Here is a 14,972-nt window from a genome sequence, read left to right as displayed (position 1 = left end):
CCCCTCTTCTCCTCTCACTCTCTCTCCTTCCTTCTCTCGCCCTCCCCTTCTTTCACTCCCTACGGCCTCCACCTCTCCATCTCCTTCCCTCTCACTCCGCACCTCTCCTCCTCCTCCTCTCGGTCAGATGCGCTCCGAGCTGGCAGAGTGGCTGGCGCAGTACCTCTCCAGCCCACCGGACGGCGCCGTGCCCGTGGTCCTGCGACCAGAGCTGCAGGAAGCCCTGCAGCGGCTGGAGGAGAAGATCCTGGCAAAGATGTCCCAGGGCAGAGGTGGCGAAGGGGCCTGGGCCAGCGTTGGGGAGACCCTCAAGGGAGAGGGCGTCGGGGAGGTCACCCTGCAGGTCAGTGTGACCTCCATTCCACTCTTACTTTTGTCTCTGGCTGTCTTCTGCCCTCTGTTTTTCAATGCTCTGTTCTCCCCCCTGTCTCTCTCTCTTTGAAACCGCGTCTCCAGTTGAAGGTGTCACCCTTCTTCCCTTCCATCTGCCATCTGTCTGTTTCTGAGTGGCTGTGACCGTCCGCACTGTCCAAGAGTGTGTAACAGCTGCCGACAGCTCGTCTCCAGCACTTTCATCTGCAGCTGTCCGCGCAAGAAATACCCAGAGAGCTTTTGTTTTGCGAGTAGATAAATGCACTTTTAGTTCCCAGCCAGAGGCAGAACAACGGACTTGCTGTTTGAAATCGGGATGGGTGTATGGCGAGTGAGGGTGCCGGTGTTTGTTTCGCCAGGATGTTCACAGGATCGTGCGGAGGGCCCTGGCTCTGTACAGGGCGGACGGCATCGGGCTCGCAGACTACGCCCTGGAATCTGCAGGTAACGACACTGCTGCATCCTCTCATCACTACAGCTGTAGGGTCATGAGAGGCGCGCCGTCCCACTCATCTGTAATGTTAGGCCCGGTAGATGCTGTACACTGGTGGTGGTGGGGATCCCCATTACCTGTAAAGCGCTTTGAGTGGAGTGTCTAGAAAAGCGCTGTAGAACAGTAAGAATTATTATTATGATTATCATTATCATCTGTACTCCTGTATAGCACCAAAAGACACTCTGTAACGTTAGATCTACACTTCCTGTCATCCATATCTGTGGAGCACTGAAAGAGACTGTCTTCTCTGTAACTTTAGACCTACACTCCTGTCGTCAGATCTGTACAATGCTAATTTCTAAGAATACTGTTTTAATAGAAGACTAAATCCTTTGTAATTGTCCAGCAGTCTCTTCTCCTCTCTGCATGCAGATGCACTTTCTGTTTTTCATGCAGTAGACGTTTTGTGAGTAACCAGCGGGTGTGTGTGTGTGTCTGTGTGTGTGCGCCCACACGCGCCTGTAGGTGCCAGTGTGGTCAATACCCGCTGCTCTGAGACGTACGAGACCAAGACGGCGCTGCTGAGCCTGTTCGGGATCCCCATGTGGTACCACTCCCAGAGTCCGCGCACCATCATCCAGGTGAGGCTGCCCTGCCGCGTCAGAACGAGCTCAAAACGGGGCCGCAGGTGACGTGTGGGGAGGGCGAGTCTTGAGCTGCTCGACCCATAAAGAACAGCTGACACGCCTGTTATTGCCCTAAACTTTGGACTGGAGGTACACCTGTCAGGAGTGCGTTCTGCACTAGTGCTGTAAAATCAGATCAGTGATATATGGAGTGAGTCCATTATCAGTGTACGGAGAACATTACCAAGACAAGACACATCCGAAGTGTGTCTTGGCGAGCGTAGCGCATGGGAGACTGCTGCCTTCTTACGGACTGAATCCTTCCTTTCTCAACCGTATTTCACTGGGAATGTGACTTAGCACTCTCTCCTTCCTTCTCTCCCTCCCTCTCTCTCCCAGCCGGATGTGAATCCGGGGAATTGCTGGGCGTTCCGGGGGTCCCATGGCTTCGCGGTGATTCAGCTCTCCACGCCCATCCGCCCAACTGCCGTGAGCCTGGAGCACATCCCCAAAGTGCTGTCCCCATCTGGCCGCATAGACAGCGCGCCCCGAGACTTCACCGTCTACGTAAGAACCCTCACCGGCTCGCAGGCTCGGACTGGGGGGGAGGAGAGGGAGAGGAGGCGGTGTGTCAGTCATGAGGAGAGGAGAGGGAGAGGAGGCGGTGTGTCAGTAACGGGGGCAGGAGAGGGAGAGGAGAGGAGGCGTGTGTCAGTCATGAGGAGAGGAGAGGGAGAGGAGAGGAGGCGTGTGACAGTAATGGGGGCTGGAGAAGGAGAGGAGGCGGTGTGTCAGTAATGGGGGCTGGAGAGGGAGAGGAGGCGGTGTGTCAGTAATGGGGGCTGGAGAGGGAGAGGAGGCGGTGTGTCAGTAGCGAGGAGAGGATATGTCTTTTTTCAGGGAATGGATGATGAAAAGCAGGAGGAAGGGACTCTGCTGGGAAAATTCACGTATGATCAAGATGGCGACTCGATACAGACATTCACCTTACCGGTAAGACAGTGCAAAGAATCGGGTGGTTTAGTGCCACAGTAAAACTTGATCCTGCTAGCCCAATACAGGAAAGGTGTCTAGAAGCTGTCTCCCTGCAGAGTTCTGGGATTAAGACGTGCCAAGTCTGCTGCACTCAGTGTCTCAGTCCTGGTGCTGGAGAGAAACTCGAGACACCATCTGGTCTGAGCAGGAGGACAGGCGTTTCTCCAGCTGCTGTCAGCCTGCAGGACACCCCCCTGCTGGACATGAGCAGAGCCCTCGGAGAGAGGGGGATCCTCTCGGTCTTACTGCAGGGACAAGCACAATTATAGGCTGATTACAGACGTCACCAGTCATCAGCCCCGGGTTCACATCCATAACGCTTCTTAAGAGCTGAAAGCACATTTAAAAACAAATGCCTCAAACAGAAAACCGAAATAAATTACCCTGCCTTTAAGACCTTGGCTGTAGAAAAAGAGGTTTCTCAGGACCTGGACTGAGACCCCTCTCTTTCTACACCCAAGGCCGGAGTGCAAAAATAAAAGCGTAAACGGACCAGGGCTGAGGTCTCCTGCTGTGGACTTTCAGCTGCCTGCACCCTGTTCCCTTGTAGGATATTTTCTCTGCGTAAGATCTGCTGCGTGCAGGATTTACTGGGGTGAAGCACATGCTGTACAGACACCTGTTGTTGTCACAAAGAATCCGACAGACAGGCTGAACAAGCACCCTGTTCTCTCTGTAGGAAGGATCAGAGGCTGGCTCTAAATAAACTGATCCTAAAATAGGTGCTTCTCCAGTGTCACGTAGGGTGCATGGAGGAGGTGCTTTTAAAAGCATACAAGTGTGCTTGTGAACAGTGGCAGGAAGGGAATCACTCTGTCAGTCTGATCTCCAGGAGGGCTCATCGTGAAGAAATAACCCTCTTTCGGATCTGCTCTGAACTCCCGGCATCTCTCCTGTGTCCTTCTCGACCCTAGGGCCCGGCGCCAGAGGCCTACCCACTGGTGGAGCTGCGTGTCCTGAGCAACTGGGGGCACCCCGAGTACACCTGCGTCTACCGCTTCCGGGTTCACGGAGAGGCCCCCAGCGCGTGAGCCCGCCCCGGGGCCCGCAGAGCCTGGGACTGGGGGACTGGGGCGCACGGGGAGAGAGAGGAGAGGAGGAGCAGGGTTGGGGAGGGGTGGGGGGGGTGTTACTGGGCACAGACAAATTGCACTGATACGTTATGAGGATTTGCTTTAAAAAAAAAAGTTCTATGCATAAATAAAAGTCTTTCTGAAGGCAGGATAGGGGGCTGTTCTTTGGTATCACAGAGCAGGACTGATACTGTGGTTCTCAGTTCCAGGCTTTTGCTGGCTGCGGTAGTTTCGGTTTTACAATGCCAGGCGGTACGGTACACTTAACACTTCGGCCGGGGGGGAGGGGGTCATCTGAACAGACCTGTGGCAGAGGGTATCGGTCACTGCCAAGCCAGAGCGTGCCCTGCCCTGATCGCTACTGTGTTTCTCTAATCTGCCCTGTTGAGTATCGTGGCTCTGTTCAGCTCTGCAGGTCGGGTAGCTCTCGTGCCGCACGAATCAGGCAAAGTCGGTATCTTGCCAAGAGAAAATGTTTTACAAACCTAATGCGTTTCATTCCAAAGGCGTTCTATGCAACGGGACCCCTGATCCTTAAGAATCCTCTTTCCACAGAGCGGCTGTCGGCACCGTCTGGCTTGCAAGAGCTGCAGAGCCCGGCTGTGGTACATTGAGCACCTTTGTTCTCTGTGTGAGAGGACAAACACCAAGCACGAAACGGAGAGAACACAAACCCAGTGGGGTCTGGCACAGCCTGGTGTTTTGGTTCAGGCCCATTAGACAGGGCCTGACGCAGACCCTTGTCTTAGCACAGTGGGACTGTGGGAGCACTGGGGAGGACCGTGTCTCTTGAGTGGGGTGGGCGTGCTCATTTGACGATGGCAGGACTCTATATTTATGTAGATACCTGTGGACATGTATATATTGCACTTTGATTCTGTTTTCTGTTTTGCTCTTGTGTTCTTTTATGTACATACAACAAAGGGCTTGTAGATAGTTTTTAGGTACGTTAAGCCCTGAAGGAAAGTTTAAAAGTAATGTTTGAATTGTCAGAACGGTCCGTACCTGGGCTGTCTACCCCCGAGTGGTGGAGCCGCAGTCCAGCAGGTGTTACAGGCCATCCTTAAAATTTTAAAATGATTCCTAAAGCCTGGGAACAGGCCTGTTGACTCTGTTCAGAGACCAGTGGGCATGAATGCCTGGCCATGCACTTGACAGGTTTCCTGGGCCACCGGTACCCCCTCCTGCCCCGCCGAGCGCAGAGAGAGTGGAATTGGTCAGAAATACCACGGCGTCCAGCTAACTTCATACGGAGCTGTGCTGTGGCTGCTGTGTTCTCTCACCGACAGCCTAGCTCCTGGCCAGGACTGTTTTTGAACACTTGTTGATGTGTATAGAAATACAGCGTTGGGAGCGTTCTTCCAGTATTGAGTCTGAGATTGTAGAAACGGTTTGCGGTAAATCGTAAGGGCTCTCTCATGGCTGACGCTGCTTTCGGCTCAGCCCTGTGCAGCTGTTTGTTTGTGTAAGTGTGTACAAGATGTCCACTGCCGTGCTGCTCAGTCAGGGCCCGTCTGAACTGGTAGATGGCAAGTTTATTAGAACCTGTTTTAGATTAGCTTTAGATTTGTACAAAAGTGACAGCAAGCCAGCGATACTGTATTTGTTTCTTAATGAAGAGAGAGGATTCTGTTGCGCAGCTCCTTTGACTAGCGAGCACCGTGTCCAAGAGCTCTACAGTGAGTTGCTATGAACAAGCTCTGCCGATGCACTGGGCTTTGATAGAAAAGCACAATCCCGTTGCGCAGCTGAGCAGCTCGGCTCGGAATGAAGGGTCGGTGCAGAATTCTGCTCCATGACTTTGGGTCTTAAGCGTAAAAATATTGCTGTTACCCGTCTGTGATGCTTGACGCAGTCTGCTTGCGGTTAAACTGTAGGTACTCTTATCTGCGTGGGGACTTGAACCCACAGCCCATTAGCTCTGTTTCACTCTGCTCCCTGCTTGTGAGCGTTACGCAGAGTTTTGGCAGGGGCTCCTGTACAGTTCTCTTTCAGGGCTCGGAAGCTACACTAGTAATCTTGAGATTAAAAGAGCCCAGTTAAGGGAAGGACATCCCACTGACCTGCTGCTGCACCTGCACTGGGCTGCATGTCGGATGTTGACTATTTCAGGAAATGGAGAGCAATTGTTTTTCAATTTAGAGCAAAAACGAGTCCTTAACTCCTAATGCCACATACTCTAAAGGGTGTTCTATGCTGCCTGCAGGGGCTCTGTTAGTGCCCTTCAATACAGGTGTTGGAGACGCTTCTTGTCGGGAGAAAAGTTGTCTCACCGGAGAGTTGCTTTGCGATGAGCAGTGAGAATAATGTTCAGGGTCACTGCACAGAATTGCACTTTTGGTGTCGTTCGGCCCTGCCCTTTGAAGCTAACTGACGACACGTGCTTTGTTTTGTACGGAAAGTGATTTTAACTATTCTATCAGTGTTAAAGGTCAGACAGTTACCCAGTAGAGAAAGAGTTTAAATGTCAGTGCTTGTACTCACTGTTCTCTGTTAACCCAGCTCCTAGTGCTTTTGCACAGTGCTGTGTTCTGCACTGCAGCTCTGGAGGACTGGCGAGTGCCGTGCAGCGTCAGTGTGACGGCCCCTTGCTTGTGTCGATGCTGTCTTTATAACACCCTTGCCTGCAGCCTCTCGCCCCCCTCTTCCTCTGTGGGGTGCTGTGTGCCCTGGATGGCCGCAGTCCCGTTACAGTGACCGTGTCTTGCCCAGAGCGCCGCACTGCACACTGCGAGCTACGCGTGCTTCCCTCCTGGCCGGTGTGCTTGGGTTCGGCCGGTGAGACAGATGCATGGGCACACTAATCGATCCTTCAAGACTGCAATCAGGGCAGCAGTGGTGAGGATGCTGGGCCAGAGTAGAACATCATACGTGCAAGGACTGATGCACAAACTTCTTTTTTTACTGTGGAGCTATTTGGCTAATACCCAAGTTGAATCTGTTGTACTGGGGTGTAGGGGGTTGCTCTTTCCATTGGACCTAACCAGTATCACCCTGGGATTAATGGCAGCACATTTACCCCATTTTTATGGTGCCAAACTATTCAAGTACATTTTGGGGTACTTGAGTCATCCCCACTTCTGGGTGTGCGTTCAGAGACGAGAGAAAAGTACCAGCTCACCAGAGTGAATTATCCCTCTTCCTTTGGTAACTTCAGGAATTTCCTGACCCAGCTCTGGAGAGTCCCAGTCCCACAGGTTTTATGGAAGTAAATTTCCTTAAACAAATTATCCGCCTATTTGCTCAGTAAGTAATGAGTAATGTTTGCCATTTTTAGAGACGGAGATTCAGTGACCTATAAGATTAACTGGACTGGGGCTCTTCAGAGCAAGGATCCGAGACACCTGCCTTGAAAACAAATACTTGATTCGTTTTTGCAGATGTCAACTGCAGAATTTTCACCTTATGCCAAAACTGTAAGAAATTAAAATTGCACACAAAAAAATCCCAGGAGCAAGCTGGCGATGAGGGCTGGAGTTCAAACAGAAGCGCAGTCCCTGTTGTAAGGCTTCCTGTCAGAGCTGTGGCCAGAGGGCAGCCTGTGTCCGTCTCGGATTCCTCTCAGAAAATACCCCCTGATCTCGTACACCACAGTGGACTAGACACACACACAGACACACACACCACAGTGGACTAAACACACACAGACACGCACATCACAGTGGACTAGACACACACACAGACACGCACATCACAGTGGACTAGACACACACACAGACACGCACACCACAGTGGACTACAGCCACACACACAGACACGCACACCACAGTGGACTAGACACACACACAGACACGCACACCACAGTGGACTAGAGCAACACTGGACTAGACACACAGACACACACACCACACTGGACTAGACTCACACAGACACACACACCACACTGGACTACACATAGACAGTATTTCTGGCAAGAGGCTCTTGAATATTTTTGCTGATTATATCGTAGCTTTGAGCAATATATTGAAAACAAGGAACGTTAGGATGAGAATTTTTATTTTTATTATTGTTATCGCTTAAATGAAATGTTAACTTATGCAAAATGGAAGGAAGGTCAACTTTTTATTGCATTTTTTTTAAATAAAAAAACTTAAAGGAACTTGTGCCTTTTCATGTATAATGGCAGACAACCCCTGCTGTTACGTGTGTGTGTGTGTGTGTGTTTCTCAGTCCTAAAGTAACATTTACACGTCTTAAATGTCAGTGGAACAAGTAAAGGTTTATTCCAGGCTGAAAAGCCAAGTGTGAACCTTTACTTGTTCCTCTGAAGCCTGACGCAGCTCTCTGCTTGAGCCACTTAAACATCGGTGGTAAATTTTGGATATTTTTGTTACCACATACAGGTAAATTACATCCCAAAACAATACCTTAAGAACATCACGGCCTTGTAGTCTCACACAGCCTGTGCGTGTGCTCTGTGTCCTTCCCGCTGTCTGGATTTTGGACCAATGAATGGCAGATGGGGATCTGTCGGATCCCCACCACGATCACAGATCACCTCCAGCTGACCGGTGGCTAAGGAGCTAATCCTCCCCCTTAATCCCCTGAAGAGGCTGAGGGCTGCCAGGGCCTTGCCTACACCAAGCCTGCAACAGTTTGGTTTAAATGCTAAGTGTGGTCGATGGAGAAGCTGGACTATTTTCAGACCCGATTACAGTGAAGGAAACGGCACTGTGCTCGGCCCAGGAGGCTTTTTCTGTACACAAAGGGTTGTGGGAGTCTGGAACTAGCTACCCAGCCAGGTTCGTGAAGCCAGTAGCCTGGGTTATTTAAAAAAACAAACTTGATGAGACTCTCAAACCAGTTTGCGACTAGAAGCGAAACCAGTCAGGGCGTACACTCGCTTGCAACTTTCCTTGTGTCATGACAGCATTTCACCACTAGAGGGTGCTCACTGTACCGGACTGCAGTGTGTCGATTCCTGTAAAAGTAATTTCGCGGAGGAGTAATTTCTCAGCAATGGCACTGTCAGCCCTGGTTCAATATTAACCATGCTGTTGATTTAAGAAGACCTCAGGCTGGATTGTGATAGAGCCTGGGGCTCATTGATCCTGTCCCAGCCTGCTACCATATCTGGCTGAGAGGAAGAGGGCTCAAAGGCGGCCAATGCTCTGGACAAGACGCACACAGGGGGCCCATGCAGACGTCCTGAGACCGATACGAAACCTGTGCAAACTCTACCCTGAAGATCCATTTTGCATACAAATTCTTATTCTGGGGGCTTATATATATAGATTAAAAGGCATTTGATTGTAAGACATGCTGTTGGTTCCAGTACATGTGTTTTGTTTTTAAATGCCTGACTATATGTTATCAGAAACAAGATGTTGATGTATTTGACAGGCGATGCACAGCACTGCGGCGCCTCCAAAGCACCCGAGAGCAACTGCCCTTCAGCCTCACGAATCTCTTTTAATGGGCGTTGATCATGTCAACATGTCACAGTCTGCACAGCTCCGGGACAGTGAAACCGCCTGACTGCACGAGCCCGCGGCCTCCAGCTGTCCGCTGGGGAGCTTAGACAAGAAAATACAGGTCAAATACACAGGAGCAACGCCCCCAATCCACCCCCCTGCCCCTGCACCTCATCGGCTCCCGTTAACGATCTTCATGATGGCTGCTGTTCGTTAGACTTCATCAAACCGGATCTTGTTGCGCCTGGCGGACGAGGGGAGGAGTCGCGTTTGGGGCTGGGGGGGTGGGGGCGCCCCCTGCTGGCGTCTCTCGGCTGCTCCGCGCCCGTCCGGCGCTGTGCTGTGGAAACTGCGCCCCCTGTAGGCGTGAGGGAGAACTCGCGAGCGCAGGGTTACAATGGAGCCCTGCACCCGAATGGCCGGCGCGTGGAGCAGCTCCACGCCCCCCCATCCCCCTTCCTCCTCAGGGTGCCTGGGCCTGGGAGGCCACCTCCGCGGGCTTGGCGCCGCCCGCTGGCACGGCCCGCTTCTGGACGTGGTACCGGTGGCAGTCGACGTGGCGGAACTCCACGGCGAAGAGCGCGAAGAGCAGGAAGAAGGTCATGGCCGCCGCCCACTCGCACCCGGCCGCCGCGGACCGGTACTGCTGCTTGTGGAGCACGGACACTGGGGGGGGTCAGGGGTCAAGGGTCACAAGGGTCACACGCGGCAGGGGGGTGCGGAACGGGGGAAACGGGAAGCCCACAGCCCAGCGAGCGCAGGCGGGCTCGCGGGAGGAAGGATACTGCCGACGATGAGGACGGTGCAGGCGCTGCAGAGGCCGACGCGGGCCGGGCCGATCCAGCGCCCCCCGTGGCGGGGCGCCACCGTGTAGGTGAGGTACGCCTGCACCCAGAAATAGGCCAGGCCCACGAAGAACGCCAGGAAGGCCCCGAACAGGTGGGCGCCCATCAGCACGGATTGCTGGCGGAGAGAGAGGCAGGATGGAGTCACTGGTCCCCACTCTCCACCCCCCACCCCCCATTTTTCCCCTCCCCTGTCCCGGCTACCTGGAAGTTGCCCACGAAGGAGCAGCCCAGCGCGCAGCCGAAACCCAGCACCAGACCGGCCACGTTGACCCGGGAGCTCTGCCCATAGTCCTTAATCTGCTGGTAGCGGATCAGAACTATCCACACCACTGCGGAGAGAGACAGAGGACATACATCCACAATATATCCACAGGACACGGCCCTGAGAGAGAGAGAGGGGTTCATACAGACACACTGACTGGACACTCCAGTACATGAACACTGCACTGAGAGAGAGGGGGGTTCATACAGACACACTGACTGGACACTCCAGTACATGAACACTGCACTGAGAGAGAGAGGGGTTCATACAGACACACTGACTGGACACTCCAGTACACGAACACTGCACTGAGAGAGAGAGGGGTTCATACACACACTGACTGGACACTCCAGCACATTAACACTGCACTGAGAGAGAGAGGGGTTCATACACACACACTGACTGGACACTCCAGTACATGAACACTGCACTGAGAGAGAGAGGGGTTCATACACACACACTGACTGGACACTCCAGTACATGAACACTGCACTGAGAGAGAGAGAGGGGTTCATACAGACACACTGACTGGACACTCCAGTACATGAACACTGCACTGAGAGAGAGGGGTTCATACAGACACACTGACTGGACACTCCAGTACATGAACACTACACTGAGAGAGAGAGGGGTTCATACAGACACACTGACTGGACACTCCAGTACATGAACACTGCACTGAGAGAGAGAGGGGTTCATACACACACACTGACTGGACACTCCAGTACATGAACACTGCACTGAGAGAGAGAGGGGTTCATACAGACACACTGACTGGACACTCCAGTACATGAACACTGCACTGAGAGAGAGAGGGGTTCATACAGACACACTGACTGGACACTCCAGTACATGAACACTGCTCTACCTGGAGCTCTACTGTACCTATAAAGAGTGCCCAGAGACTCACCCATGAGAGAGCCCAGGTTGAGCACCTGTGCGAAGATGCAGCTCTGGGGATTGTAGGTGCCACACGTACTGGGAGAGAGGAAGAGGAAGGAGAGGGGAGGGCAGGAAGGTGGAGAGGGGGCAAACGGTGTGGGCAGAGAGATAAGAAGGAGGGGCAGAGAGAGAGAGAGATTGTTTCAGTGAGCTGTAGTATTACTGTAGTCAAACTGCAAATTCAGAGAGCTTCACTAGCATGACAGTGTTGCCAAACACCAGAAACAATTCTCACAACATCTCCAGTACAAACAGATTACTGAACACGCAGGAATTCTGGGATCAGGTTCGCTCTTTTAGGGAAGAATGCGGAATGCATCACTACGTTTCAGTGAGCTGATGCAGTTCTGCATCTCCAGAGGCCGAAGGGGCCCAGAGGGCCTCACAAAAAGGACTCGAAACTCTGCTGAAGCCCAGCCAGGCCACAGTGCGAGTCACAGCCAGCGAGCCTCACCTGATGTAGGGGAACTCCCGTGTGAGATTGACAGACCCGTTGGACACCGCCATCCCGAACCTGGGAAAGACCAGCAGAGGGTCACCAGCCTGCGGGCATCTCTCCGGCAGCGGAGATCAGCTCCGCAGGACCGCCAGAGAGACGAAGCCTGACTCGTCGTCATCATCATCATCCTCTGACAGACCCCAGCGCAGAGAGACCGCGGAGGACAGGGCGCGAGTGGAAACGGCTCGACGGGGGGGAGGGAGGAGCGCGGGAGGCCGGAGAATGGGGAAGAAGGGAGCAGGGCTCGGGGTTCGAAGGCTGAGGAGAGACTCACTCACACCGCCCAGAATCCCACAGTCCCCAGCATTGCCATGGCGATTGGGAGCAGCGCCCAGGCCCACATCCTGGCCCGATCGGAACCCTGTGGGGGGAAAAAAAGACACGAGACTCCAGACTCGATCCGACAGGCCCGTCCGGCGTCGCTGGGGAGGAGCACTCTGACACTGTTCTCTGCGGAGACGGGCTGTCGGTGTCGGGAACAGAAACCACAGGGGTGTTCATCGTTCTGACAGCCTCTCGGGCCCCTCGGGCCCCTCGGGGGCGCCGTGTTGTCTTACCTGCGACCCCAGCTTAGCCCGTTTCAACCAGCACCTCAGCTCCCCAAGTCCCAGTCAGGGGAGAGGATGTGAAGACTAGCCCACGAGTCAGGCCTCATTTAGAACAGGGAACTCAGAATGAGCAATGATTCCTCACACTTCTACAGCACCCTTCTGGACACCCCACTCACAGCGCTGGACAGGTCACGGGGATCCCCTCCACCCCCCCCAGTGTGTACCCCCACCTGGATGATGCTCCAGTCCGCTCCCCACACACCAGCTCTCAGTGGGGAGGAGATGGCTGCAGAGTGATGGAGCCAGTTCAGAGAGGGGGGTTATTAGGAGGCCATCATTGGTAAAGGCCAGGGGGGAATTTGGCCAGGACACCAGGGTAACACCCCTAATATTGAGAATATTGAGGCATCGATTGCTCGTTGAGCTCAGAGAAGACGCCGCCCAGAATAAACGGTGCCCGTCTTAGGTGCGACTAGGCTAATGTGTCTGTATGCAGCTTGGACTGGCTGTCCCTAATAATCCTTTCTGCCCAGTTTAAAGGACAGAGGACCTTCTGATGGGGAGATCCTGTTGAGCGCAGCCAGCGAAGGATAAAAAGACTTCAGCTAACCAGAGAGCAGGTAACTCAACTGAACACAAGAGCCGCACTATCAGTAGGCCTCCTGAGATAAGGAGTTTCGATGGCTTGCCAATAGTTCCTCATAGCCGCAAGGGCAGGAACACTGGTGTTGAAAGGCCCTGAAACTGCCAGGCCGTGACAGAAGATCCAGTTGTTTCCTGCGCGTCCCTGGCAGACGTCTCCCGAGGTCCAGAATGTCTCTCCCAGTCCGGCTCAAACCCACCATCACAGCCTGACCTGAGCACTAACAGAGCTGAGCTCACTGTCTGCCCGGCACCACAGACGTTTAACTCAATAGACCGCTCAGACGCGCTTGTTGGCATGAGCGATGATCTGATGCGGAAAACACAAACACAGAACCTACGACCACCTACGGCCTGCATCACTTATGTTAAAGACCCAGACCAAAACTCGCGTGCAATGCCATCCAATTCCTCTTTCAGTAACAGCCACCCTGACATCACAAATTAAACCCGGAAAAACAATTTTAGACCGAACGAGGGACAGACAGAGACCAGAGAGGGAAGGAAGAGAGAGGGAGGACAGACAGAGAGAGGAGACAGAGTGAGAGAGAGAAGTGAGGGAGAGAGAGAATGAGAGAGGAACAGAGACAGAGCGAGCAAAATTCAGTCCTATTGCCTTCATTATCACAACAGTAGATGCGGAAGTTTCACATTTAAGTATATTTCCATAAAAGCCAAAGTCCAGTAACAAAACAAATGACTGTTATCCTAAACGTTTTAGAAGTCTACAATAATCTACACACCTGCTTCTGAAGTACTGGCTTGGCTGAATCCAGCTGCAGGACCAGTGAAACGAGAGAAAAGCTCACCTCCGGCAGTGGGATCAGACTGAGTGATATCCAGCCGGACTCTTTCCTAACCCCTTGCTCTCTCTCACTCACTGAGCGCTACAGTGCGCCACTCCTCTCTTACCGTACTTCCTGGCCTATAGGCTGCGCCGCGCCTGTCCGGTGGCATCGTGTCAGCCTACAGCTCCAGAACTGGCTGGACTGAGGGTCTCTGGGTGTTCTTGCAGGCTGGTGTTCTGGACCGGCTGGACTGAGGGTCTCTGGGTGTACTTACAGGCCGATATTCTGGACTGTGGGTCTCTGGGTGTTCTTACAGGCTGGTGTTCTGGACCCGCTGGATGGAGGGTCTCTGGGTGTACTTACAGGCCGATATTCTGGACTGAGGGTCTCTGGGTGTTCTGACAGGCTGGTGTTCTGGACCCGCTGGATGGAGGGTCTGTCAGCAAACTTTACCGCCTAAAGTTCCCCGCTGATTGTTGAGCTGTCAATCAGCAGGGGCTGGGTGGATCAGAATGGAGGGGAGCGGAGGGGCTACACCTGTCGCTTCCTGGGCAAAGAGCTCGGGCTCGGCGTCCCTGCAGGCTCACATCATTGGCTGGAAACACCCACATTCACGCCTGCCAGGAACTGGAAATGCTGGCGATTTCCTGGGCGCTGCAGTGCTGTCGTCTTACTGGCAGTGACCGCGATCCGAGGGAGCCCCGCGTGCGTCAGGAGGAGGAGAGGTCGTCAGCCACCCATGAAGGTAATGAGGAAGCCGTGCTGAGCCAGGAAGATTAGAAACCGCCCCCCAGAGCCCGAGACGGACCGGCTCACAGCCCGGCTCAGCCGCTCGGGAATCTCGCCTGCTTTTCTTGAAGGGGTTTCCCGGCGGCTTTGTTCCCGGCTACGGAAACGGGTCTCGTCGGCTGAGGTCCAGTCGCGCGGGCATCCACGTCGGGGCCCTGCGCGCGTCACACGCCTTCAGTGGAGAAAAGAGACACAAGTGTGCCCCCACTCCCTACCCCCCCCACCACTATATACCGTACCGAGGTGACGACTTGGGTCTCATCTACTCCAGACATTACGGCACAGCAGATGGAGTCTGGACTCGGCCATAATTCTTGCTCCCCGAGTGATTTAGGGCTGTTTGCGCAAGATTCTGCCGATAATATGAACTGCTCCTCACACTGAACCATAGTCGTTTAGTCATTTATTACATGTAGCGAAACCTCCAGGGTGGCAGAGGGCAGGTCCAGAGGAGGAGATAAGAGTCGTCTTGTGCACGTGACGCGCTGATGTGAACATCAATTCTACATCATTTTACGACAGACCCTTACTCTCCCATTACCGTACCTGTCCTATAGCTCCTCGTGCAACAGGACTGTTCTACTATACTTGGACTGTAGCCCCTACCAGCACATAAAAACGCAGTATTCTTGAAATACTCACGAGGGGTGTGCCTCCTGCTGTCCCTGGAGAAAACAAGGAGTCTCCACAAAACT

The 14,972-nt window shown here is 53.4% G+C and overlaps 2 protein-coding genes across 8 annotated transcripts in view; one reads left to right on the top strand and one right to left on the bottom strand.

Moving 5' to 3' along the window:
• LOC107078862 (SUN domain-containing protein 2-like) overlaps nucleotides 1-7,641 on the top strand; it is a 58,722-nt gene extending 51,081 nt beyond the window's left edge. For all 6 annotated transcript variants that reach the window (XM_069196857.1, XM_069196856.1, XM_069196855.1 and 3 more), the window contains 6 exons: nucleotides 128-343; nucleotides 732-816; nucleotides 1,334-1,449; nucleotides 1,834-2,001; nucleotides 2,335-2,427; nucleotides 3,384-7,641. In XM_069196857.1, coding sequence (XP_069052958.1) covers nucleotides 128-343; nucleotides 732-816; nucleotides 1,334-1,449; nucleotides 1,834-2,001; nucleotides 2,335-2,427; nucleotides 3,384-3,500 — 795 coding nt within the window. In that variant the 3' untranslated portion in view covers nucleotides 3,501-7,641. The remainder of the gene's footprint in view (nucleotides 1-127; nucleotides 344-731; nucleotides 817-1,333; nucleotides 1,450-1,833; nucleotides 2,002-2,334; nucleotides 2,428-3,383) is intronic.
• On the bottom strand, nucleotides 7,522-14,940 carry tmem150b (transmembrane protein 150B). Of its 2 annotated transcripts, none has more exons than XM_015359576.2 (7): nucleotides 13,613-14,940; nucleotides 11,786-11,868; nucleotides 11,463-11,522; nucleotides 10,977-11,044; nucleotides 10,006-10,133; nucleotides 9,742-9,919; nucleotides 7,522-9,622 (listed from the first exon to the last, which is right to left on the bottom strand). In XM_015359576.2, the coding sequence occupies exons 1-7, from the start codon at nucleotides 13,655-13,657 to the stop codon at nucleotides 9,420-9,422; spliced, it is 765 nt and encodes a 254-aa protein (XP_015215062.2). In that variant the 5' UTR covers nucleotides 13,658-14,940; the 3' UTR covers nucleotides 7,522-9,419. The 2 variants fall into 2 exon arrangements, with proteins under 2 accessions (XP_015215062.2, XP_015215063.2); XM_015359577.2 differs by lacking the exon at nucleotides 13,613-14,940 and adding an exon at nucleotides 13,444-13,590.
• Nucleotides 14,941-14,972: the final 32 nt, after the last annotated feature.

This window comes from Lepisosteus oculatus, chromosome 12 (genome assembly GCF_040954835.1).
Source record: "Lepisosteus oculatus isolate fLepOcu1 chromosome 12, fLepOcu1.hap2, whole genome shotgun sequence".
NCBI lineage: Eukaryota > Metazoa > Chordata > Actinopteri > Semionotiformes > Lepisosteidae > Lepisosteus > Lepisosteus oculatus.
The sequence above is the reverse complement of the archived record's forward strand: the minus strand, read 5'-3'. Positions and strand labels throughout refer to the sequence as shown.